Source organism: Tachypleus tridentatus, chromosome 8 (genome assembly GCF_004210375.1).
Source record: "Tachypleus tridentatus isolate NWPU-2018 chromosome 8, ASM421037v1, whole genome shotgun sequence".
Classification (NCBI taxonomy): Eukaryota; Metazoa; Arthropoda; class Merostomata; order Xiphosura; family Limulidae; genus Tachypleus; species Tachypleus tridentatus.
Window position 1 is genome coordinate 94828774 of NC_134832.1, and position 27756 is coordinate 94856529.

General features: G+C 32.7%; 1 protein-coding gene and 1 long non-coding RNA gene across 2 annotated transcripts in view; one reads left to right on the forward strand and one right to left on the reverse strand.

The window, feature by feature from the left end:
• Positions 1–22193, reverse strand: LOC143222975 (acylphosphatase-2-like). Its single transcript, XM_076450273.1, has 4 exons — positions 21975–22193; positions 17291–17307; positions 5885–5994; positions 1–963 (listed from the first exon to the last, which is right to left on the reverse strand). Exons 1-4 carry the CDS (start codon positions 22054–22056, stop codon positions 849–851), a joined length of 324 nt encoding a protein of 107 aa, XP_076306388.1. The 5' UTR covers positions 22057–22193; the 3' UTR covers positions 1–848.
• The window catches only part of LOC143222976 (uncharacterized), a 22150-nt gene continuing 5018 nt past the window's right edge, over positions 10625–27756 (forward strand). The window contains exon 1 of the long non-coding RNA XR_013012599.1: positions 10625–10943. This is a non-coding gene — a long non-coding RNA (uncharacterized LOC143222976). The remainder of the gene's footprint in view (positions 10944–27756) is intronic.

Genomic DNA, 27756 nt, shown 5'->3' on the forward strand with positions numbered 1-27756 from the left:
TGTTTGTAACAGCAATAAACTTTATTATTTTAATTCAATAAGCAGTTATTTCTTACAATATATAAATTACTTAAATAAAGGGAAATTGTGGCATGTCATCTCGTCAAGAAATAAAACATTTGAAAATGTGTTTGTTTTTTGCCATATTTGCTCTCCAACCACTTATTTTCTGTAGCTACTTCCAAACAGATCTCTAAATAAAATAAGATATATATTTGACTAATATTTGATTTTTTAAAATTGTTTTACTTTACTTTTTTGAGAATATGTAAAAAGTACCATGAATCAGAGATTTTTTAGATATATGTTGATTTCTCTTTAGTTTTATTTACACACAGCTAAATTTCTATTACCTTCTGAGTTTTTATTTTGAGTTTATTGTAAGAAATTTAAAAATTAATCATCTTTTATATGTAAATATTCCTGATAAGTGAGTAATTTTAAAATGGAGAATAAATTACAGTACCATGAATTCAATGACCTGAGCCTTAATATTCGAATTATTGCGCGTGATTTTCCTTTAATATTGCGATTAGCTAATGATTTGAGAAAAGCTTTATACTATACAAGAAGGTTTACGTATCAATACAGCATAAATTAGTAGCAGAAATAAGAGTAGTTTATTTGTATGATCGACTTGTTTTTTAAATATTTCTTCTTAATGAAAATTCGAATCGTGATGTAATATAATTATCTTTCACTAGCTTTGTTATCATATATTAAAACTGATAGTTTAAATTTCAGGAATTTATACACTACTGATTAGCATGTTTCATGCGTTTAGGATTTATCATATGTTCTTTAAGGGCAGAAACTACTGGTTTCTCTCACAAGGGTGAAATGAATTGTCAAAAACGAACGCTGAAATTCCGAAAGTCGTAGGTGTCGACGATCAGCCAGTTTTTGAAGTCACAACGAACTATTTTAGAACCAGGACTTCCTTGCAGACGAAGCCAAAGAGCCCTAAAAACAGGAATGTATAAATATGATTATAGTCAACCAAACAACTTTCAAAAATGTATCCAAATAATAAATAATCTTGTTCTTTTTCATATTTCAGCCATATTTGTTAATGTTTTATATAAGTAATTATTACACCTTAAGCATCACGAAGTTTAGTCTACATTATACTGTATTTTAGGCACAATTTAATATATAAAATGCTAACTATGATGTTTATTATTTATTTGTTATTTGGAACGTTTCTGCGTATCGTGATGAGCTTATATATCATAATGGTTTTTGTAGTATTTTTGTAAAAACTTTTCAAATCAATAAAATCATTATTGTATTTTCATAATATTTCTATAGTTTACTCTTTTCAAAATGGACTGGTTATTTCTATTCAAATATAATAAATTCATGTTGCATAAACCTCATATCTGAAATTAGGTTCCCTTTGTCATCGATATTTTATAATTACTTTTATTTCTTTATTAGTATTATACATTTGTTTAAAAGTCTAGGACCACATCAGTACAAATTTAGGTAATTGGATAAAACCCACAGAAAGCTATACAAAAAGGGCGCTTTGAATAACAAAATACAAGGTTAGTTGACTCCAAGTTTTGTAATACAGACCGATATTTCTTGTTTATTTACTGTGAGTAAGGAAACTACAAGGTCAGTACGAATGTTATATAATTTCCAGTTTGTAATAGAAACCATCTTTCTTGTATTTGTCTTTTCACAAGATCGTTATATTGCTCTCAGTTTAAAATAACAATCTATCATAGGTTCTCTACTTTGAGTGATGAAAAGTGCAAAGGCTTTCAAGTATTCTTATTAACAACGGCCAAGATTAATGGTATTCTGTCAATCTTTCTCGTCAGTTACATACAAACTGTTTTATAAATACATGTAAATATGTAATGGATGCTATGAGCTTGGGAAAAAAGAGGCAAAGAAGTTTTCTGCATTGTTCCCTGTTTATTCTTTTACTCACTAGAGGAGTTTGTTACCAGTCAAAGCAGAGACATTGTGCAGTTTTGCGCTTAACGACAGACACACACATATACACATAACAAAATCTGTTTCTAAAACAAACGAACACAAAAAAGGAAGAAAACAGGGCCATTGATTTTTTTAGCAATAGCGTCTGGTCAACTTCATCAAAAGATACTAATGAATATGCAACGAATTAAAATAGGCATTATAACTAGAAGAATCTTGAAGAGATTATTGGGAAGAAAAGAATTGGTGGCAAACTTCTCAAGAGTAAAAAAGTAGCAGAAGCAATAGTATTAAAATCATCTTATATACACACACACACATAATAATGAATAACAAAGATTAAAGTAAAAGTAACTGTGCCCAGTACATTGTTTGTTTGTTTTTTGGAATTTCGCACAAAGCTACTCGAGGGCTATCTGTGCTAGCCGTCCCTAATTTAGCAGTGTAAAACTAGAGGGAAAGCAGCTAGTCATCACCACCCACCGCCAACTCTTGGGCTACTCTTTTACCAACGAAAAGTGGGATTGACCGTAACATTATAACGCCCCCACGGCTGGGAGGGCGAGCATGTTTGGCGCGACTCGGGCGCGAACCCGCGACCCTCAAATTACGAAGCGCACGCCTTAACGCGCTAGGCCATGCCAGGCCCTATGTGCCCAGTACAGGTGTCAAAACCTGATCTTTAGCGATGTCAGTCTTCAGTTTTACAGTTGAGTCACTGGGGTCAGAAAAACAGAGATATAATACATTACAGTTTATATTCCATTTTCTGTAAATATTTATAACTAATTAAAGACTCGCTGCGTGGGCACAGATGCAAAATGTTGCGCCATTTTATACACAAACTGCCATAGCTAGTTAGGCTGTTATGTGTTATCCAAGGAACAATAGCATTTAGCTTAATTTCGGGTGGAGTCCAACATGACGTTGGTCTGAACGTGTATTAAACAATGAAGTCTGAAAAAGAACTTCAACTTAAAGTTATGCGTCAAAACCTAATTTACAAAATTTAATAACATATATCATTTTTTCAATTCATTTTAATATACATGTGTTTCGTTTTTCAAACTTGTTTAAAACTAGCATTTAGTAACTGGTTCATAATTGAGAATTATGAATAACGTTGGAAAACCATGAAATATTGTTTTATATTTTAAAAAAATAGATAGCACATGTCCTACTCTTAGATAGAATTTCTAGTGAATGACTAAATAAAAACATGACCATTAGTCCCCTGAAATTAATCACAGCTATATTTGTTGTTGTTGAATTTCCCGCAAAGCTTTTCAGAGTTTCCTGCACTAACAGTTCCTCATTTGAAGGGATACTCTTTACTAATGAATGGAAGGGTTATCTGTCAGATTATAATGGCCCCACTGGTCAGAAAGGGTGAGAGCATTTAGTGACAGGATTCGATCCCGTGACTCGCAGATTGTGAATTCAGGATCATCAGACCACCCAGATGAGACGAATGTTTCTTTATCTTAAAGTCACACAATATAAAGACACACACACACACACACGTTCTGGCCACCGTAGGGAATCGAACCCCGAATTTTAGCGTTGTAAGTCCATAACCCTGTCGCTGACCCACTGGAGGTACACAGTTATAATTGAAACGTGAGCAGGGATAATTACAGTTTATATCTGAATACTAACTATAAAATACTAACGCTCTGCTGGGGATTCTAAGATCCCATCATGATTCCCAGAGGGCCTCAATGTTCCAATCAAGTGTCGCCATTAGCTTAATTATTTATAAAGATACCCCAATGCGCCAATTCTTTAATTGATTTGTATATTGCCATTTTCCTCACTTAATTAGACTTCTTAAAAGCAAATAGTTCTAATTTAGCTTCTCAGATTCATTTCTTCTTCCTTTGTTTTTATTTGAATTAAAATAAAATTCTCCTATATCCTACATTCTCCTTTATCCTACATTCTCCTTTATCCTCTGATTCATATTCTTCTTCGTGTTATTTGTTGCCCTTTCCCAAACTTAGTTTAAATTTAACTTTCTTTTTAATTCTCAGGTTTGTATTTTTCTTCCCATGTTAGTGTTGAAAAAAGTACTTGGCAGAAAACCTCCATATATTGTTCAGTAAGTGAAAATTTTAAAAAATTATACTTTTCTATGGAGCTTCAGGAAGCAGAGATGTGGGGGCTGAAGGGCTATAGGGCAAAAATTGGCCAAATATTTTTTATTAAAATCTAATTAATAGTACCCAGGTGCAAACCCTCAGAATCTTCTCAGTATACTCGCAAAGTTTGTGACGATTAAGTTCTTTGCACTTGAAGCTATGCAAGTCACGCACACACACAAACTCTTTTATTATTATTATAGGTAAGCATCAGCTCCCTAACGTCAGAATAAAGAAAAATCCAATCAGATATATTTCTTCAAAAATCGTGCATAAATATACTTTAAATTCAGGATAAAATTAAAACGCACTTATGAATTTTAATTGGTAGACCGGCTCAAGTAGAAGATAGACTTAGCCGTCTCGTAGTATTGTGTGAAGACGTTTAAATAATCTACTCATGTACTGTAAAATAAGAGTGACGCCTAATTCGCCTTATCAACACCGGTATAACTCAGTGATAAATTGTAAATAGAATGAAAAACTGGGCTTCGCATTTATTTTTTCTTTCTATTTAAAACAGTTTTTCTTGCTGAATAATTCACAAAGATTAAAGAGAAGAGTTAATACTGCATGTTTGTAAATCATTTGTAAATACAGTATTAGTAAAAGAGATTTCAAAGCAGCATATATACATATAATATACTTAAGTGGTTCATAGCTTTGTAGTAATGATATGGTATTTCCGTCTTATTTTAATGTATTATTGTTTTTACTCACGATTATACTATGTACCATGTTTGTTATTATACACCATATAGTGTATTTAAGGAAGCACAAAAGTTAAATAATCAGAGGGATTATTAAAGGTTCTTGAAAGTAGAAGTTTTATTACAAAAGAATTTCTCAATAAACATTATAGTTAATTACATATTCATGTTGCTTATCAACGAGTCACTCCATACTTAGTTAATATTGCGCTTTCTGTTGACAAGAGTATTTCTTAGCTTGATAACCTTGCCACGGTACGAAAGTGTTTCGTACAGAAATATAAACATTGGAATTAATTATAAGGCTGTTAATAGTTTTGGATAGTTGAATAATGATTACACAGCTTAACAGGGACCAGCGTTATTTTACGCAGCTTTTAAACAAGTATTATATCAACATATTCTGTTTATTCAACGGACTGTAGCCACTTCCTGCCTTGGCATATTTTCATCTAGAAAAACTTATGGAGTAGGCTCGCATGACACCTCCGCTAAGACTGAAAGCTTCCAGTTTGTTTAGATGTGAGTTTGTAGAAGCATGTGATGCTACATCGAATTGTGAAATCACCGCACACTGTTTTACTTATAAATCCATGTTAAACCAGAATGTACCAGAAATTAAAAGTTTTAGGAAGGTATAAACGCTATTTTCTGTGCTTTTTCACTAAACACTTCAAAACTACCAACTTATTCTGAGAGATTCGACTTAAGTAATTTCTTTACAATTATCCACAGTTATAATGTCGTTACAAGTGACTAAACTTACCTAAATTATTTTGAAACCGTCCGCAGCTGTAACGTCATTATGAGAGATTAAACTTATCTAATTTCTTTAAAACTTTCCGCAGTCATGAGATAGTTCTGAGAAATTGAACGTGCCTCGTTTCTTTTAGGTACGAAAGTTTCCAATTAACGATTTCTTATTATCGGGTCAGTTTTAAAACAGTCGTAAATATTTATGTTTATTCGAGAGTTCTCGTGAAAGTGGATGTTGCATTAGAACATGATTTATATTATTACTAGGGATATTCTGAATTCTCAGAGCTGGGAATAAGGTACAATTATTAAATTAATACTTACATTTCATCAACTCGGTCTTTTTCTCCTTGAATTTGGCCAATCACAGTACCCCACCTGGAAAATCGAATCCATCCCTTCACACCCAGTTGCTGACACATTTCTCGAGCATACTGAAAGGTTTGTTAACATCTATAATTACTCTACAACAATAAAAGCTGTACATTCACTATAATTTAAAAATAAGACAAATTTTGAATGATAGAACGTGTTATTATGATCTTCCAATCTAAACAAACTGTACCAATTAACATCCACAAGCATTTAACTCACTAAAGAATATGAAAAAGTATTAAAAACATAGTTTAAACACTAACTCATTAAACCAACTAACTCACAACCTGCATTAGCACATACTCTCATTTTATATAGTGTGTGTTTTCTTATAGCAAAGCCACATTGGGCTATCTGCTGAGTCCACTGAGAGAAATCGAACCTCTGATTTTAGCGTTGTAAATCCGAAAACTCACCGCTGGGATATTTTTCATTTAGTCATTTCTCTTCCACTCTCTCCCTTACAAACTTGCCCTAGTTTTCTAAGTTTTCAGAGAAAGTTTTCATGAAACACTTATCCACTTTGTTAAAAATGTTTATCTTTCCATTTTTATTATTCATATACTGTTTTGTTCATTCATCAATCCAGTTTGGCCCAGCATGGCCAGATAGTGAAGGCGCTCGACTCATAATCCTCAGGTCGCGGGTTCGAATCCCCATCACAACAAACATGCTCGCCCTTTCAGCCTTTATGGCGTTATAATGTTAGGTCAATCCCACTATTTGTTGGTAAAAGAGTAGCTCAAGAGTTGGAGGTGAGTGGTGATGACTAGCTGTCTTCCCTCTACTCTTACACTGCTAAATTAGGGATAGCTACCACAGAAGGCCCTCGTGTAGCTTTGCGCGAAATTCAAAAAGAAACAAACAATCCAGTTAATCCAAACACGCTGTGTGTGTGCGTAGTTCTGAGAGATTAAACTTACCTAATTTTTTGACGCAGTCCACAGTTATAACATATTTCTGAAATATTAAACTTGCCTCATTTTTTTAAAACCATACACAGCTATAAAGTGTTACCGAAAAATTAAACTTATCCAATAATGTTTTTTTTCATTCATCAATCCTGTTTATTTATATAAATCTCATCGTTTTCAGGGATATCTATAGGCAATCATTTATGCAAATATATATATTTTAGTGAAAATAATCACATTTTAATGAAGTTAAATAGTAAAATAATAGTTTGGACAGCGTGATAGGACGGGTCATGCTGGTATAGTTCATTTGCCATGGTCTCAGTTAATGCCTTTCTATCATACTGAGGTCTGGAATGCTAACACCGAAATGTAAGTTTTCATCTTACCCCTAGATGGTAGTGCCTCATTTCTTTTTTTTTATTTCAGTTAACTTTTTACTTAAGAGAGCAGTCACTTTCTCACAACTGTCTACAGGCAGTGGATGGTGATATAGGCAATTGTATTTATTGTACTTTAAATCACTATAAAGTGCATATATCTAGCAGCTATTGTTTCAATAATTACAATACACAATTGAAGAAAAGACCAAAATGTCTAAACCACCTTTAAAATACAGGAACATCGAATTAGGTTCTTTTTTCCGATATTGTGAAAGGTTGTAACTGAAGGTGAAATACAGTTTTATATAAGGAGAATGGAGTTGCTCTGCAGCATATATGGAACAATCTGAATTTTCTCAAATGAACTACCTTTTAGATCAGATGCACCTTACTGAGCTGGCTACTTCTGACGTTGTATTAAAAGCATCAGTTCTTTTACTTCTTTGTATGAGGTGCTTTTCATGGATAATTTAAACTGTCAAAAGGAGTACTGATGGCTCTATGATATAATGCAGCATTACTTTATTCACTAATATTATCAATATTATCATATTTATTTTGTTGTTTTCTTTTAAAAGCTTTTGATTCCTTTTTTGATAAAGAATTAGAGATGAAATGTCACTATTTATAGGTTTTTCTCTTGTTTGTTGGTTGATTGTTTTTGTAAGTAATTTTATAAAAAGGTCTATACAATTTGCATTGAATTCTCATTATGTGCAACGATTCTTGGATCAATTTCTAAGCCTTTTTTTGTTACTTTATCTTTTACACCTTTCCTTGCCATAAGAGCCGTATTTTTTATCTTTATTTTCACAATTTTCAGGTTTACTAGACTGAGGACTTCATTTCTTCTTTATTTCTATATTAAAGGCCCGGCATGGCCAGGTGTTTAAGGTACCTGGGATTGACCGCTATTCGTTGGTAAAAGAGTAGTCCAAGAGTTGGCGGTGGGTGGTAATAACTAGCTGCCTTCCGTCTAATCTCACATTGCAAAATTAGGGAAGGCTAGCGCAGATAGCACTCGCGTAGCTTTGCGCGAAATTCAAAACAAACCCATTTCTATATTATTCGGCTATATTCATAAAGCAAAGCAGTGTACAACAGTTGTCGCCTTTTCTGAAGCTTCCAATATCTATGTGAAGAAACAAAAATATACTTAACAACATCCGTTCCAAAGAGAAAAAAAATCATAGCATTATACACATGAAATAATAAAGCTATTCTTCTCAATACGTATGTTTTATTCACGTCACTGTTGGTCATTCCAAGCAAAAAATAAGAATGGTTGTATTTTCAAGGCATCACCCGATCTGCCTATGGAAACAATCGTTGTCTATCTTTACACTGTATCCAACATTACAGAAAAAAATTGTATAAGAGAGTTCACGTGATACCATAAGCGAAGGATCCAGTTTTATAGGTAACTAAAAGAATTTATACGTATACAAATTTGGAAAACATTACAGAGAATATAATTAAATAATGGTAGAAAACACGTAATATTCTTGCTTACAACGGAGATTATCTTATAAAATGTCAGAATCACAACTCTGTTTAGATATGAAAATATAAACAACACAATAACATTCAAGTAATTTGTTGGTTTCTTGATCTACTCCTTGTAAGGTTTATATACATTTTCATACATTAAGAAATTTTGTTCAATAAAGATCACTAACAGTCAAGTAGGCTTCCATAGGGCTAATACACATTGACCTTAAATACTTATAAAGAAATAATACTGTATTGTGTTCTGTATGTTTTAAATACTATAATGACATTGATGAAATGTTATTATTGTTATTACTTTCCCACTGTTACCTTCAATAATGAATGCTTTTATTCACAAATAATATTTTACAGTGTAAAGTTATATATTAAAATCAGTATTCTATAGGAAATATGTTTTAAAATTTGAATAACTTTTCATCTGTATTTTATTCAATAAAGGTTTATCTTTGAGACTTTTTAATATCTGTTGATTCTGACCTGAATCTTACGTATAGAGTGACCGCACTACTGGCTTGGCGAAAATAATTCCAGTGTCCTTGTATATGGTTTGGGATATCGAGGTGTTTCGGTTTGCACTTATACCAGTTTTTATTCTTGTATTCAGTACTTTGAGCCTCTGAAAGCCATGGATTATTTAATACATTTTTAACTTAACAGAAAAATTATGATATAGTTCAGTATGTCTTAACATAGCCTTTACTGCTTCGAAGCTCTGAATGTGGCTATAAGTCAGGCTGTAGCAGATGACATGACGTCACTATTGCGTACGGAACTTCTCATCCACCGAAACAAACACATACGTGCTGTTCAGATCCGGTACTAGATTTTTAAGTTGTGCAGCAGTTACTTAAAATAACTCAAGAGTGAACAAGAACGACAGTTACTCAGAATTTTATGATAAACTCATGGCCAACAACAAGGTGTCAGAAAAAACAAATCTGGCCAAAGAGATAAAAGTAATATAAATTGTGTAAGTAAAGATATTTTTTTACGTGACGATATTTAATATTTGCATAATTGATTGTTTATAGATATACCCCCCCACACTCCAAAGGGTAGAAATCCCAATTTTAAGATTGGAAATACTGGGCGTCCTGTATTTGTAATATGAAGATCTGGTTATCCTATCAAAGTACTCTACTATTACAAAATTTACACCTATTTTATCATTGTCATTGTCTTAGATAATCAATTTTTCATTCTGTATTTTGTTATTCTTTCCTTACTAGTGGGTCATTTTGATTAATATCTCAAGATATATGAAGAGACTGTTTGTAAATTATATCTCATCATGGAAAATTAGCATATACTGAACTTCAATCCAATGTTATATTGTATCTTACTTTACTTTTCAAATATCTTTGTGAATCCCAGACATGAAAAATTTTTATGATCTGCATCAATGATTATTTTGCGTCAAGAAAAGACACTTACATACCCTTCCCAAAAGCGATCACTTTTAAGTAGCATCATACAACCAACAAGATCCCAAAAATGTCGATACATCTCTGGTACATTCTACTCCACCATAACTTTGTGTCTGTTGTGAATGTCTCATAGTTTTCTGGTTTTCATATTAAAAATCGTTTTAATAACATATTCAACCCTGTTGTTATGACATTAACTTAAATACAAAGGTACGTATATATATATATGCCCCCCGCTAGTACAGCGGTATGTCTCTGGATTTACAACGCTAAAATCAGGGGTTCGATTCCCCTAGGTGGGCTGAGCAGATAGCCCGATGTGGCTTTACTATAAGAAAAACACACAAAAATTACAATATTTGATTAGTAATGTTGAAATACTGATACAAAAAATTTATAGTATATGTCAATAAAGAAACTTTAAATAAAATTATTAAAATATTCTGTAATAAATATAAGAATGTATTAAATAAATCTCAAGAAATAAAAAAATGAAATTTTACTAAAAATGTCTGATAACTATTTTTGGCTGTGAATAAGGTCATTTAACAACTTGGCACTATTTTATGCGGATGAATACCTTACTGCATATAAAGACTTATTTAGCGTATGAAAATTGATAGTTACAGTAAACTTAATGGGTGGTGATTGGGAGTTATACTAGTTAGTTAAGATAACTGGTTGGGACTCTTCATACTAATATAATTCGTTTACTGAGCTACCAGTTAGAGTCTTACTACCATAATAGGGTCTGGAATGCTAACCTCAAGAGGTAAGTTTATTTAACTTACTTATCCTCAAATGGCAATATATTATTTCTATTTTTATGTATTTTTCATTCATTTTATTTTTCTTCTTTTTCTTTAATTTGGAGAGAGCAGTCTCCTTCCCACAACTGTCTGCAAGCAGTGAAGGGTAGTATAGATATGAGACGTTGTGGGCTTGAGCACCCACATCTCGCTTTCCTAACTTATACTTCTATTATTTTAATTTCAATTTTTTTATTCCTTTATTTTACTTTACTTTTTGATGTGAGACTGGCGAATGGAGGTCAAGACTGATAAACAGTGTATCCCTACTGCAATTGGGTCCTACTTCCGCTATCACCTCCAAACCTAGAGTACATTTTATATTTCACATCGTAGGTTGCACCCTGGGATCCTTTCAATTAATGCAGCGTTTTTTATTTCTGTTTTGATTTTGTTTTATTTTACTTACTTCTTCAGTGTTAATTCTCTCTTTACCTATATATGAGTATAATTTGTTATTTTAACTCAAAAACAAGTCGAAACAAAAAACGCTGCACCAACTGAATGGATCACAGGATACAAGCTACAACGTTGGATTATACAATGTAGCCTAGATTTTAGAAGTGACTGCGGAAGTAGGACCCACATAGCGGTGGGGATACAGCGCCTGTTAGTCTTAATCTGCATTCAATAGTCTCATATAAGAAATAAATAATACAGAATTAGAAATAGAGGAAAGCCAAATGTGGGTGCTCAAGCCCACAACTTCTCACATCAATATCACTCTCCACTGCCTGCAGACAGTTGTGGAAAGGTGACTGCTCTCCCAAGTAAAATGTTAATTGAAATAAAAGTAAAAAAAGAAGAAATAAGGTACTACGTCTGAGGGTAAGTAAGATGAAAACTTACCTCTTGGTGTTAGCATTCCAGACCCCAGTATGGTAGAAAGGCATAAACTGAGACCACGGCAAATGAACTATACCAGCATGACGCGTCCCATCACGCTGTCCAAACTATTATTTTACTATTTAACTTCATTAACATGTGATTATTTTCACTAAAATATATATATTTGCATAAATGATTGCTTATAGATATCCTTAAAACGATGAGATCTATATAAATAAACAGGATTGATGAATGAAAAAAAAAAAACGTTATTTGATAAGTTTAATTTCTCAGTAATATATTATAGCTGTGTATGGTTTTAAAGAAATGAGGAAAGTTTAATATCTCAAAAATACGTTAAAAGTGTGGACTGCTTCAAAAATTAGGTACGTTTAATCTCTCATAAATACAGCGTGTTTGGATAACTACACGAGGGCTATCTTGGTAGCTATCTCTAATTTAGCAGTGTAAGAGTAGAACGAAGGCAGCTAGTCATCACCCCCTACCGCCAACTCTTCGGTTATTATTTTACCAACTGATAGTGGGATTGACCGACACATTATAACGCACCAAAGGCTGAAAGGGCGAGTATGTTTGGTGCGACGGGGATTCGAACCCTCGACCGTGAGATTACGAGTCGAGTGTCTTAACCACCTGGCCATGCCGGGTCCTGGTCAGAGGGAAGCAGTTCCTACTTCTTCCCCAATTCATAGTAACATGAAAATTAAAAATGCTTAAGACAACAAGCATTTAGAACATAGTGTGGGGTCTACTGGATCAAACATACAAAGTAAGAATAAAGTCTTGAGTTTCTTAAGGTTTGCCCCAGTGGTTCAGCGGTATGCCTGCGGACTTACAACGCTAAAAACCGGGTTTCGATACCAGTGGTGGGCAGAGCACAGATAGCCCATTGTGTAGCTTTGTGCTTAATTCAAAACAACAACAATCCTTAAAGTTTATTAAACAATAACCGTTCAAGAGTGCTACGAAAAAAATAAACTGGTACATTAATAACTTTCGTGCTACAGAACTACACAATAAAACTGAGGAATTTGATTTGAATAATCTACCTTACTTAATTGGTAGATTAACTCGTAATAAGAAATAATGGATAACATGTTTTGCAAGTCCCTAACGATTCCGGATTGTCAAAGAAATTGCGTTTCCTCCACACTTAACAGTCACTGGTCATGAATACTTTAGAATCTCAGGCAAGCTGAAGTCAATAGAAGGATAGTTACACATGATAATTACTCTTCTATAGCACATTAAAAAACTAATTACTTTGGAAACGACTCAGATACGCTTCAAAACGAGTTTTTGCAATACGTAATTCAAAAAAACTTTGAAAAGCTTTTGTAGTAAAAGAGAGAACGATACGCCTCGATGCCACTAACAAAAAATAAATCACACCTAATTCAAAGGACTCTATCATAGATATGTTGAAAATTGCTAAAATCGTTAGTAGAGATTATTAAACAAACATATTTAATTGCTTCAGGACGTATTCAGCTCTGCGGATATTCCACAGCACTATCTATTAAAAGATAACAAACAGTAAAATGTATTCGTAAATAAAGACTACAAAGTAGATTTTCTGGAGCATAGAGAAACACAGATCTCACCTTCACCACTTGGACTCTTTCTATAATGAAGCATGTCTCAAAGAGCAGCAGAACAATAAAATGATAAACATTTTATGGTGAATGTACTGCCACTTTCACAATAAAATGTAGTTGAATATGTATAGATGATGGATTGACTTATTGTTATGTGATTTTGTACAAAGCTAAACAAAGGCTGTTTATGCGTATGTATCCCTAATTTTGAGTGGGTAAGCTAGAAGTAGGTAAGCTATTCCACAGTAATTCTGTCATTACTCTTATTACACCGAACAGTCAGGGTTGAATGTTAATCTTGTAGAGCTTCACGACCCTAACGAACGTTTTTTTGTTGTTGTTTGTAGTAATGAAATGCAAACCGTCAATAGCCTAGGTACTAACTATTAGAATACGCTTGGTTCTACAGATAATGAAAGTGACATGGATGTCTCATCACCATGGCAGCACAACTTGTTAAAACCTCACACCAGCAAACACATGCTTCATTAGGGGATCATTACAGTGAAAATGTATGTGGTGTTAATCACATTGGTCAAAAAGTTAATAACAAAGAAATCTCTGTCTTCAGTGAAGCTAATTTATATTTTTCTCTAACACATATTATGTTACTGTGATGGAAACTGTAAAAAGACATTTCCAGTGTTATCTCACCACAATAATTACTATCAGCTCTAGTCAGCAATTTGTGTAGTAAGCGTCTGTTCTCAGAAGTTGGCAACACTTATGAGAAAAAAGAACACAACTGCTCCCAAAAAATGCAGAACATCTATTATTCTTACATCACAACCTTAAACTCTTTAACCTTAAACACTAAACAAAGATATTTCAATGATAAATCCTAATGATAAAGGAGCATTTGCAGTGTGTCTTTAATAAATCATAAGTGATAAGCTAAATGTGATACAAACGTACTCTTAGAGAAATGTAAAACAAATACAACTTAATACTTTTTCTGATAACTCATTAAAACAGACATATATTAATAAAAATGATACGTTTAAAACACTTTAAATAAATACGAAGTTCTTTTTTAAAAGTTGGATGTTGACGGTTATTTATTTAATAAAAGTTTGGTTAAAATGACGTAATTAAATTAATAAAGATTACTATGGTTGCTTAGCAAACGGAAATATTCAGTCGAAATATTTCAATACACTTTAATTAATATTATTTTTGTGGTTCTTATAAGAAAGGAGGGTCACGTAATTTGAAAAATATCAAACTTAAGTATTTATGCACACAAACACAAAATATACATTATTAATAACTGAATCGGTTTAATATTTTTATATATTTACTATAAACGAGACATATTGGTATTTTTTATTATTCAACATTAATAAATCAGATAATTAATTGACTTTCTCTATATATTTGTCACTTATAATTTCCTAGTATCAGATTCTATAGCTGATTTGAGACTGTACAGTTCATCGTAAACAGTATTAAAATTTCAATTAATAGATTGTCTAACAGCTATCCACATATTGCTAGGTGGTTAGAGAGTTCGACTAGCAATCTGAGGGTTCCACCAAATATGCTCACCCTTTAAGCAGTTGGGGCGTTATAAAGTTACAATCAATCCCAGTATTCATTGGTGAAAAATTAGCCCAACAATTGGCTGTTAGGGATGTTAACTAGTTGCCTTCCCTCTAGTCTTTCACTGTTAAATTAGAGATGGCTAGCGCAGGTAGCCCTTGTATAGTTTTGCCAGAAAATCAAATCAAACCAAGTCCAATGACTACTAATATCCGAATATCCCACATATTGAAGATAAATTAGAACTTTATTTTTAATACACGTAGTCAATTATTAACAGTACGAGCTGTAGAAATATGAAATTTGCAACTTTATATTTAACCTTCGCACTTGATGTCACGTTAAAGGCCGTGAAACCTAAAATTATAATCTTCATGTCTGTTAACGCTACATGGAATTTATTATTTGACGTAATTTTCAAAATTTACATAATGCAGCCTCAATCATCTGAATACTATTTGAATTACAATTCAGTATCTTGCTTATTGTATTCTATTAAAATATTTATAGGGTAAAATATACGAAGTTAAAATAAAAACTGTATTTTGGAAATAGAGGTCGTGATACATTTCTTTTAAAAAAGTAAACCTACAATTTTGTTTAAAATGATTTTCTAGGAAAGAAAGTAAGTTAAATTGAGTTCTAAAAGTTTAAAATACATTGCAGTTCTAAAATAAATATTCTACCGCGACTGATAGAACAGCCTCCTTGTTTGTTTGGTTTTTTAACTCTTAGAAAATGATTCCATTGTGTGACACAGTTCCTTTACACACACAGCAAACGTTAGAGCAGAAATGATCCAAGAATAGCGTAGTTTCTCTTTGCAAGCGACAAGGCTTACTTAAGCTCTTTCTTAACTTGTTTACTCAAAAGTGCTGTAACGCAAAATTTTTACATACCACCCATAAGTAACTAAGTAGAAGTGGTGGAATACTACTTTTCGAAGATGTGCAAAAGTATTCACAAGACCTTAGTGACACCGTAGAGGAACAGATAAATGTTTTGTTTATAAATCATTATAATACACTGTTTATTTTAATAACAATAATAATAATCAAACAAGCCAATAACTTTCATTCAGTTGATAAGAAAACTAATGATTGAAAAGGTTTAAAAAACACGTATACAAATAGATATTTAAGAAAAAAACTGAGCTGTTAGAGAGGTACACATATATAAATGAATGTAAGTGCGGAATTAACTATAATTCACGAAACACAGGTTATGTTACTGAAAGTGTTAACTAACGCTATCTTCATTTGCAGTCTTCTGTTTGTACTGAAATACAAATAAAAACAATGGAGTTGAAGATTTTTGTGTGAACTCACCTTATCCTGTTATATGATAACAGGTTCGAGAACTTTTCACCACTTTTGAGTTTGTATAGCGACATAGATACTAACTCTAATAATTTTGTTTGGCATCACAAATACTTAAGTTGAACAATTAATCTACTTGTAGCAGTTTGTTTTTATATCTAGATTTTTTATTTAAAAATCTAAGTAATCTGAAAATATTACAAAATATATGTTTTAATTTTTTTGTGTGTTAGAGTTTCTCCGTAGAAAAGTGAGTAACACTAAGGACGATTTGCTTTCTGTTTGTTAGCTTTTTCTTTTGACAGACTGTATTATACATATTAGAAAGGCAGGGAGATTTAATGTGATATTTTACTGTAAATCAAGTTTTTAAACACGCGTTTTCTAAAGAGATATTATTGTTAAAATATTATTTGATATTTTTTAATTTGAAAGCTTGCGAAAGTGGTGTAGTTAAAGTAGGTTTTAGATGTATCGTATCATGATTTCTTTACCCTGGTGTATTATGATTTCTTTACCCTGGTGTATCATGATTTGTTTACCCTGGTGTATCATGATTTCTTTACCCTGGTGTATCATGATTTCTTTACCCTGGTGTATCATGATTTCTTTACCCTGGTGTATTATGATTTCTTTACCCTGGTGTATCATGATTTGTTTACCCTGGTGTATCATGATTTGTTTACCCTGGTGTATCATGATTTCTTTACCCTGGTGTATCATGATTTCTTTACCCTGGTGTATCATGATTTCTTTACCCTGGTGTATCATGATTTCTTTACCCTGGTGTATTATGATTTCTTTACCCTGGTGTATCATGATTTCTTTACCCTGGTGTATCATGATTTCTTTACCCTGGTGTATCATGATTTCTTTACCCTGGTGTATCATGATTTCTTTACCCTCGTATTTTCTTTGTCACTTACCGTGAATGCTTCTTTTTCACCGTACGTGATGTAGCTTATATTAACAATTCAACAACAAAACCAAACAGTACTTTACCTTCGTGAACAGGCAACCTGAAAAGATAAAAATAAATTAATTTAATCTTTATTTTAACTTGTTATTACTCATAATAGTGCAACTGTTAAAACTCTCTGAGTCATGAAACAGAGTACAAATTATCAAAAATTCAAAATCGGTTGAAACTAAAGAATCAAAGTGACCTGATAACTTTGTTACTTCCAGTTAAAGTGTTTTTTTTTAATATTCAAATTACCCGAGTGTCGCAATAATGATATGCCGCTTTAACGTTTTGGAGGTTGATGTTCACGTTATAGAAAAACTAAAATTAAAACCAATATTGGTTCCATAGAACAACATTTTACAAATTATTTTCAGAAACTGGGATTAAAAAGTCGTGACCGACTAAATTGACAACAAATGTTATTATATCGATTAAAACTTCAAAAAACAATATTTTTTTTACTACCAATAAACATTTTTTGTTTTATATTCGTTTAAAATAAACATTTAACTAAAAACTAATAGAATGCTTGTCTTTAAAAATAGATGACATAGTTTTGCATAATCGGCCAGTAAAGGCACCGAAGTCAAATACGGTCGGATTTAAATGTCGTGGACCCCAGAACAAGGAATCAGAGCAGACTCCCTTCATGCCAGAATGGGGTCAGTTCTCCTAACATAAGTTTGCCACTGTACAATACAGTTTTGAAGATAATCATTACAACTTTAGAATGCTAGCAAATATTATACTGCATAACCAAATGACACAGGTGATTTTACTCTCAAAGTGAGAGATAACATCCAACCAATTAACAGAGACCAAATAAGGAACAGCAATCCCAAACAGGAAAAACTGAACTTAAGTTGAAGCAGACACAGTTTTCACTACTTTTAGTTGAACGTTCAGAAGCTAGGGGTTTATAAGAATGTATACGACATATTTTAACTCGTCGTATACGTTTCACTGTGGGCCCGGTATAGCCAGGTGGGTTAAGGCATTCGACTCGTATACTGATGGTCGCGGGGTCGAATCCCGGTCACACCAAACATGCTCGCCCTTTCAGCCATGGGGGCGTTATAATGTACGGTCAATCCCATTATTCGTTGGTAAAAAGAGTAGCCCAAGAGTTGGCGGTGAGTGGTGATGACTAGCTGCCTTCCCTCTAGTCTTACACTGCTAAATTAGTGACGATTAGCACAGACAGCCGTCGAGTCGCTTTGTGCGAAATTCATAAACAATCAAACGTTTCACTGCACAAAAGACAAGAAATATCAAACCAGTACATAAAAAATATTTATACTGTTATAACAATGTAAAACACAGTGTTGATTGACAAAATTTCGTTGATACCTTATTCAAATAACCGGTGAACAATATATAAAACAACTAGCTATAAATGATTTTCATTATAATTGTGAGAACCCATGAGTGAGAGCGACGTAAAATATGTTATAATATGTAGCCTTTCACTCAATGTCAGGGCACATCAGGCCGCCGAGAAAACGAGAGAACAGAGCTATGTGTTTGTGTTTTTAATATAATCAGATTCCACGAATACCAACTATTAAAATATTAATCAATGTGAGCAAGTGAATCGTCATTTAAACCCTTTTACAAATCAGATTTAAGGTGAGAATTAAGAAAACAATATTAATTATTTCATTTATTTATTTGAATTATTTTATTACTTTTATGATAATTAACTTTGCTGTCAATCACAATATCGACAAGTCTCTCGTTGATCGCCTGTTCAAAAGTATTTGTTGTTGTTACTTCATATTTAAGAGCTTTAAAACCGAAATTTGATAGTCTCGATTTTTTTTTTCCAGCAAGCATTTTTACCAGCTTGTTTCTACCCCTTTTTTGTGTTTGTGCATCGCTAGGTTTCTTTATTCTTCGTGCCGTCGTATTGTGTACGTACGACTTGTAACACATGCCAGCGTTTAACTAGCGCGATTACGGGGCAAGTGAATTGGATTTCAAACTGCGAAATACTCATTTAATAAAAGTATTTATGCATTTTAATTAAAAATCCTAGTTGCTCTAACTTAAATCCAGTCCTACAGCCTATTATATATAAATATGTTGATAATTACAGCGGTTATTTAGCATGCTGTTACCGTGAGCTTTGTTTGATGTTACGTTCGAAGCTACACAATGAGCTGGCTCTCTGTACTTTGCCCACCGCGAGTATCGAAACCCGATTTTTAACGTTATAAGCCCTAGTACTTATCGCTGAGCAAGCAATTGGTTTGTAATAAGTTATAAATAAACGACATTTACTAACTTTATAAAACATCTATTTGCTACTGATTTTACTCGACCTTGGAGTAAAGCATATAAAAGTAATTATATTACATTGCAACTTGTAAGGCTTCCAACTGTTTTTGATAGGATTGTACATGAAATGTTGGATATTTTTCATTTCAAAAATAAATAGTTATTATTCATTATTTTCGAAGTCATTATTGGAGTGATATTCTATATACATGAAAAGAAAACAGAATCTGTTATCGTAACGAATGCCGAAAAAGTCTTTCGTTTAATACTAAGGCTCATTAAGCCATATGGAATTCAACAGACACAGTAGCAGTCTGGGTAATTTGCATAAGCAAAAAATTAAGTATATATACATATATATATATATATACTTTAACGTTTCATGAGCAATGATTATTATAGTGCTTTTTTGTTTGTTTTAAATTTGGTGCAAAGCTACATAAGAGCTATCTGCGCTAGTCGTCCCTAGAGGGAAGGAAGCTAGTCATCACCACAAACCGCTATCACTTGGGCTACTCTTTAACCCAAGAATAGTGGGATTGATCGAAACATTATAACGCCCCCATAGCTAAAAGGGGCGAGCATGTTTGATATGACGGGGATTTGAACACGCAACTCTCAAATTGCGAGTTTAGAGCCCCAACCAACTGGCCATGCCAGGCCAATTATAGTGCTAACCAAAGTAAACAATTTAATTTTTATCAGTTTTTTAAGTCATTTACAAATCAGACTTTTGGGATAATAATTAATAACACAACATTTTTATTTTAACACTGATTACTTTTATAGTTGTTTACTTTTATTCTTAGTATCGTTATTTTAATTAGCTTTACAACTATTCATAATAACCAGCAAACCACAAGCTAGTATTTGACATGGCGACGTAGCTGAAATAAAATAAAGTTAACACATTTTTACAAGTGAATGAAGATACTAGAATTATGATCGGATAAGATGAAAGAATATTAAAAAGTAAGTAAGTGTAAGTAACTTAGTTCAATTTGAATATAAAGTGCATTAAATTGTGCCAATTGAATGCAGGATTAATTTCCTTTTTAGTTATTTTGCTCAAGTTCACTGTTAATGTTTAGTATTATCTACAAGTGATATTATTAGCGTTACTGATTAGCCTGTATTAACTGCGTACATTCTTTATTGTTGATAAAGCTGTATTAAACTACTTTCATTATTATTGATGAGACAAAATTATCTACGTTCATTCTTTATTAAATTGATAAGGCTGTTTTGACAACGTTCATTTTTTATTTATTTTCCTCTAGGCCTAGTTCTCAAAATTTCATGTTAACGCCAGATTTGATAATAAACCATCAATGACATTACTTTGTTTTGTTTTTGTTTCGGCTCACGACTACAGATACAGTGGTTAAGTACCGTTCTTTAAAGAGATGAGAGTTAAACGTGTGTATTCTAACCACGTAGCTTATCGGAAAATGTTGCAAAATTCAGTAAATAACTGGCTTGCTGACAAAAAAAAACTATATTTATATATCAGTTTACAAAGAACCTCATGAGTGAATAACAATAATTCATACTTTCTTCCTAATATACGCCCCTCCCAACGATTGGGGGCTTATAAAGAAAAAATTAAGTTTCGATACTCGCAGTGGCTAGAGTTTAGGTGGCTCTTTGTGTAAAAATATTCATGAAAATTGTGATTTAATTCTGCAAACATTCTGTGAAATTTCTCAGTCGAATTGATAAGCAAGCTTCTTGAAGAAATATGCTCTGTATAAATCACATATTAAACTGCTGTATTCTTAGCAACCTCTTGAGAAGATGATAACCGTACAGGCACACTCGTTCTCGTGTAAAAGTTTGATCCTGAGCCAAGCATGTAGCCTAGTTTCTTACAAGCAAGAGTAAGGCACTGTCGATGGTATTTTTGTCACCCTGAAATGAGCTTCCTCTAGCAAAGAGTCTTTAATTTGTGTACACGTATCAGAAAATACTCTGTTTGGGTGTAAATAAATCGACCTCTAAAATCATTGCAATAAAATACAATACAAATATTTAAATTTCTTCCAAAACTGAAATCGATATAAGATAAATAACAACTGTTGTAGCTTTCTTTGAAAAAGGAATAGCTTCGATTTGTGTGTATATCCGTAACTAACATTTTTCAACTTTCATACTTTTGAAACTTTCAAGGGTTTAGATAATACCCATAGAGAATCTTAGGTACCTACTTTTACCAATTTTATTATTTCAACGAGTTTGACAGCCTTTTTTTTTTATTTCCCCTTTTGTGGACAAATGACAAGCGCACATCATCCTCACATCCATGTGAGGCCACCAAAATAAATGCTGCTCATAGGGCGGTTACCTCTGCTAATTTGTAAACAAAAAAAATCTGATTTTGACTTTACTTTTCATAAAGAGTACTTTAAAAACGATTTACATGTGTTATAGTTTTCTTACCATGAACATCTCCAGAAACTTCAAAGTCAACTTGTACGAGAAGAGGTCGTGCTGGTAAAGTAGAATGCAGTGTCGTTAACATTGCGGAAGGGTGAATTATCGTACAAAGTATCTTGAAATCACGGAGACCTGTCACCTACTGAATGGCTCGAAAAGCTTTCACAACCACATCTGAGAGCTCCAACTTGTATTTACCAAGAAAGAACGCTAAAAATATTGTAGTTGTAGCATTTAATACTAGGGAGCGCTTATCAACCTAGCGCCCTCACTGCGGTCTTTTTTTTTTTTTTGGACAAGCAGATAATTAAATGAATAAACTGATAATTTGTTACAGTCTTGTACGAAAATAAAGTAAAATCTGGAATGAGTGATCTTTACCTTCTTTATGTGAATAGTATAAGTAAAATTAAGTATTGTGCCTAGTGTTATAACATAAAAAACTACAAAGAGACATCATTTTACAAAAAAAGCAGACTGTATACTAATTTTAGAAATAAAAAATAACAAGATTGTCAAATATGCGAGTAAACAAAAACCAGTACACACATTATAAATTTAAGAACTTTTTTTTTACTTTCTTGTATTGTTTATGCAGCTCAGAGTCACAATAATGCATAACATTGTCTATGTGCATTTTGTTAACGTTAAGCGCGTAAAAACTACTCAACGGATCCTAGATAAATTTTGATATCTATCGATATCGTAGTGGGTAGTTTAGTATATTTTTTGTATCTTCGTATCTACCTCATCTCAGAATATTGCAAGAACGTAACGAGTGTGTTTTCTTATTGCAAAGTCACATTGGGCTATCTGCCGAGCCCACCGAGGGGAATCGAATCCCTGATTTTAGCGTTGTAAATCCGTAGACTTACCGCTGTACTACCGAGGGCCGGAACGTAATGAACAAGGATAGGAAAATAAAATTTATTTTTTTTTTCTTTCCTGGGTCACTGTCCATAAAGGCGTCTACCAAAGTCAGAGAAGTCTGTATGCTATATGATGTATTTTAGGCCAGTGTGGGAGCACAAAATATTAACACCATTTACTGCTGCTGGATCAGCAAACAATGGATTTTTGTCACATTATTTCATGTTTCAAAAACCAAAATTTCGTGAAATATTTATACGGAAACTATGTCACGAAATAACTAGTTCGTACATAACTCGTCTATTCATTGCTAAACATTTCGTGAAAGAGCTATATAGATACTGCACACAAATGCTTATAGTTGAAATAAATAGTCATGTTAACTACAAACTGGTCATTTCACAAGCAACGATTAGACCGGTAACGTAATAGCTGGTCATTTCACGAAATATTTAAACAGATACTACATACAAATTGCAATGAATAGGCAAGTTAAGTAAAGCTGGTCATTTCATGAAATACTTAGGCAATACTTGTACAACTAAGATTACACTGGAATTATTGGACAATCATATTTAAACTAAATCTTTCAAAAGGCAAATTTGAAATATTATAGTGTTCATACATGAGTCCCTGTCTGTACTACTAGACTTTGTTTTTCAATTCTAAAGCAACTATGACAACCATTTTTAATAAAATTGGGCTTGTAAAAACCTTTATAAAGTAATGGCATTACTTAACTAAAATACTGGCTTTTTGTGTGTATAACTTATACAGATAAAAATAAGTTGAATTATTATTTTTTATTTGTAATAAAAAACCTTTAATTACACAAGGCAATTATGATAATATTTTCGTGTTCCTGATTCCAATTTTCACTAAATCATATCCATTTTAGGCATAATTTAAATTATTTCAAGCATAGAAATAATGTTCGATAAAAGAAAAATGTACAATATAATTCGAAATAATTTGGATAAAATAGCACAGATATGAAGTATATGGTAATAGATTTAAAGTCTAAAGTTTTTTATTATCCCATTTGATCATCCATCATTGCGCTATGTGCACTTCTGAGGTGTTCGGATAGCCTAGACTTCAAAAGACATTTTGCGATTGATTGAATGTACGCCACTGAGCCAGTTTAACGTAAACATCAAAGTAATTCAGGCAGTCTTGAATCGAGCCTACCAGTACTAATATTTCATCTCCGGTTCCAACAGGCCCACCCCTTCAACATTTTTTATGAATGTAATAGCAAAAGATAAATTATTAGCTTTAATTTGAACATATGTCTAAATTAGGTCAATAGAGGATATGATACAAAAACCTCAATGTGAACAGTATTTGTTCTAGTTATTTATGAAACATTAAATCTTATGTTGATCAACAGAGCGTGTTTTATAAGCCTAAACGTAAAAATTGAAGCTGTCATGTGATAGATAAGGACGAAACCAAAATTACGTTACTGCAAGAGTATATCAGGGCCAAACTCAGTCGTCTCATTTCAGTTAATGTTCGTTCACACGTTTATGTATGAGTGATTTGCCCATGTGCGTATTCATGTGCATCAACAACTTCAGACTTTAACAGTTGTTATTGATACCTGGACAATATGTAAATCATGTTCATTAATGGAAGTTGAACTTTATGTCGAAACGTTAATCAGTTAGGAAACTTTCCAATAGACTGTCGACCAATATACTACCATAACATACAGCAGGTGTTTCAACACGACAAACAAACTGTGTAACCATACACTTGAAATTCTACACCGCCTTTTTAATAAAACTGCCAAACTGGTTTGTTATTTAAGTAAAATTTTAGTGTTTCATCTCGGAACTTTTTAAAATGTAGCGATTAATTTATATATTTTTTAAATTGTGTTTCGCAGAAATGGATATGAAAATATTAACATTCAGGTTCAGGCATAAAATACTGAAAGATATCTATGTCAATCAACGTAATTAATCAGAAGTGTAATTTGAAGTTACATGTAAATACTTATCAGATTTTAACAGTCACTTTTATTAATGGGAAACAAATTCAACTTGCTAATTATTCTAAACTTTAAGCTTCTATGTCATCGCACTATGAAGTTAACTGATTTCTATAAAAATTAGTTGCGATTAAAAATTTTGTTCTTAAAAATCAGTTTTGTTGACTTAACTATCATAAGATATTTTGTGTTGCGAAATACAGTTTTATCATTTTTAAAATCACACTGTGTAAAGACACTGTAATTTAGTAGGTAGGAGAGTCATACCATTGACAACGTTGTTATAGGTTCTATGAAAACGAAAGATATGCTAAATATATTTATACCTGTTGTTATAATAATAATAATACTTTCTGAACATTTATTTAATTGTGAAATAGGTTATTTCAATAATATATCTCCAATAATATTGTATAAGAATTACAGTTTTTTTCGAAACGAAACAGGCTTAAGTATGATCTTCTTCCTTTATATATATATTATAAATAATTGTAAAACAATGTGAAAATAGAATTATTTAAAGTACTAAAATTCAAAAACTTCCTTTAATTAAGTCCTCAACTCATTGGATGCTGCTTGTTTCTAAAACAATAATATCCAGAGTCCCCAAATTACTTGTTTGTTTTTGAATTTCGCACAAAGATACTCGAGGGCTATCTGTGCTAACCGTCCCTAATTTAGTAGTGTAAGACGAGAAGGAAGGCAGCTAGTCATCACCACCCACCGCCAACTCTTGGGCTACTCTTTTACCAACGAATAGTGGGATTGACTGTCACATTATAACGCCCCCACGGCTGGGAGGGCGAACATGTTTGGCGCGACGGGGATGCGAACCCGCGATCCTCAGATTACGAGTCGCACGCCTGAACACGCTTGGCCATGCCGGGCCCCTCAAATTACTTGGCCAGACATAGCCAGGTGGTTAAGGCACTCGACTCGTAATGTGAGGGACATGGGTTCGAATCCCCGTCACACCAAACATGCTAGCCCTCTCAGTCATGGGAACGTTATAAGCTACGATTAATCCCACTATTTGTTGGTAAAAGTGACTCAAGAGATGGAGGTGAATGGTGATGATTAGTTGCTTTCCCTCTAGTCTTATACTGCTAAATTATGGATGGATAGCGCTCGTGTAGTTTTGCTCGAAAAAAACAACAAAAAACAATCCTGCCGTAATCAGTAGTTAATTTTTAGGCCCCCTCCCCAGTGGCACAACGGTATATCTGCGGACTTACACTGCTAGAAACCGTGTAGCTTTCTGCCTAATTACAAACAAACCAACATATCTAATAGGATTAGCAGAGGTCGTTCACACAATATTTACTTTTATGTTTATTTGATCTTAATTTTAGGTTTTATTTACCATTTACTGGTTATTATAGCCTTTCTGTTGAATGAAGTTTCCCATTGTCTTTCCTTTTATAAAGCTCATTTTGTCATATGTGTTGTCAAAGGAAATAGTTAATGGAATTCAAGTCCACACTAATTAATACATAAATTTAGCATAAAATGTTAATTTTAAATGTTTGATCCTAGAAAATCTTAGGATAAGGAATGAGGAAAATGGTAGTTTAAAAACTCATAATTTCACCATTTTATAAATAGAAAATAGTATTTTTTATGTTGGTATCTTTAAAATTTTACAGGTCTGTCTTTCCTTTGTTAATTTTTTTATGGACAAGATAAAGTAATCATACACTTTTTAAATCTTCATCGTACTCTTAAGACCACGTGCAATGTTACGTGATGCGGTATTTAAAAATATATACATTTTGTTTTGTTTTATTGGTAATTTACCTTTTTTCATGAATGTAGTTTTCCTTTCTCATTTCATGCGTGTTATGAAACTGTCGTGTGCGTCATTTAAAGATGTGATTGACGGTGATTTGTAAGGTAATGTTAATGTAAACATGTTCATGCTCTGATGTTCATATCAAAAGAGATGATACACATCTTTGTACATGTCAGTATGATTTGGTAATTAATATTCCTTTCATGTATTAACAGGAAAAGTTATCAATGACGTATATTTATGCCGCACTAAGACTAAATGATCATTTCAATGTACTTGTACTCAGTTGTGTACAAGATAAATAAACCTTTTAATATTACTTTATCTTTAGTTTAGAAATGAGAGTGTTTATTTATTCAAAAAATGTTCAGAATTTCCATACATAAGCATAGATAGTTTCTACATTACCTATAAATTGAATTATTCTTGTTATTCAGACAATCCGAAGTGAGTTTTATAGCATTAGTATTAATTTCAATCCGTTTGGTATTTAGAGGTACAATAACGTTTCCGCATTGCTATTAACACAGTTTTGACATATTATATATATATTTTTCTATATCGAAAACTGCCAGATTTATCTCTCTACACCTTGATCCAAAACTAACACGATCCTATTTAGCTTCAGTATCTTGCACTTTTTTTTTTCGGACATATTGATATTAATATCTTGCAACGAAGCTTCCTTTAAAGTATTTGAACCCATAATATGTCATTAGAAGTTCCTTTAAAATACCAGGATTGGACCAAGTTTCAATGCATTTACCTAGTTTGGGTTGGATTTTTTTTTAGACTATTGCTATTAAATCTCCTCAGATCGCACATTTTGTTTTAATGTACGTCACACTTTCTTTAAATATTAACTTACTGTTTGCTTATTGTTAAGCACAAAGTTACGCAATGGGCTGTCTGTGTTATGCCCAACACGAGTATTATCACCCTGTTTTCAGCATTGCAAAGTGTGCAGACTTACCTCTGAGCTAAAGGGAGGGTAGCGTCTTACACTCAAGATGTTGAAAAACACAAACTTCTTACATTCAAGCTGATGTTAAAATCATGAAGGTAGGTCAAAGTGCGCATATTACTACCTTTTACAGAGTTGCTTTCAGTTTAAGTAAACTATC

Excerpts from the sequence above, each read along its gene's own strand:
- LOC143222975 (XM_076450273.1), bottom strand. The coding sequence starts at position 22,056 with ATGTTAACGACACTGCATTCTACTTTACCAGCACGACCTCTTCTCGTA. Across the intron at positions 964-5,884 it reads AAAGACCGAGTTGATGAAAT|GGCTCTTTGGCTTCGTCTGC; the intron begins GTAAGTATTAAT and ends TCCTGTTTTTAG.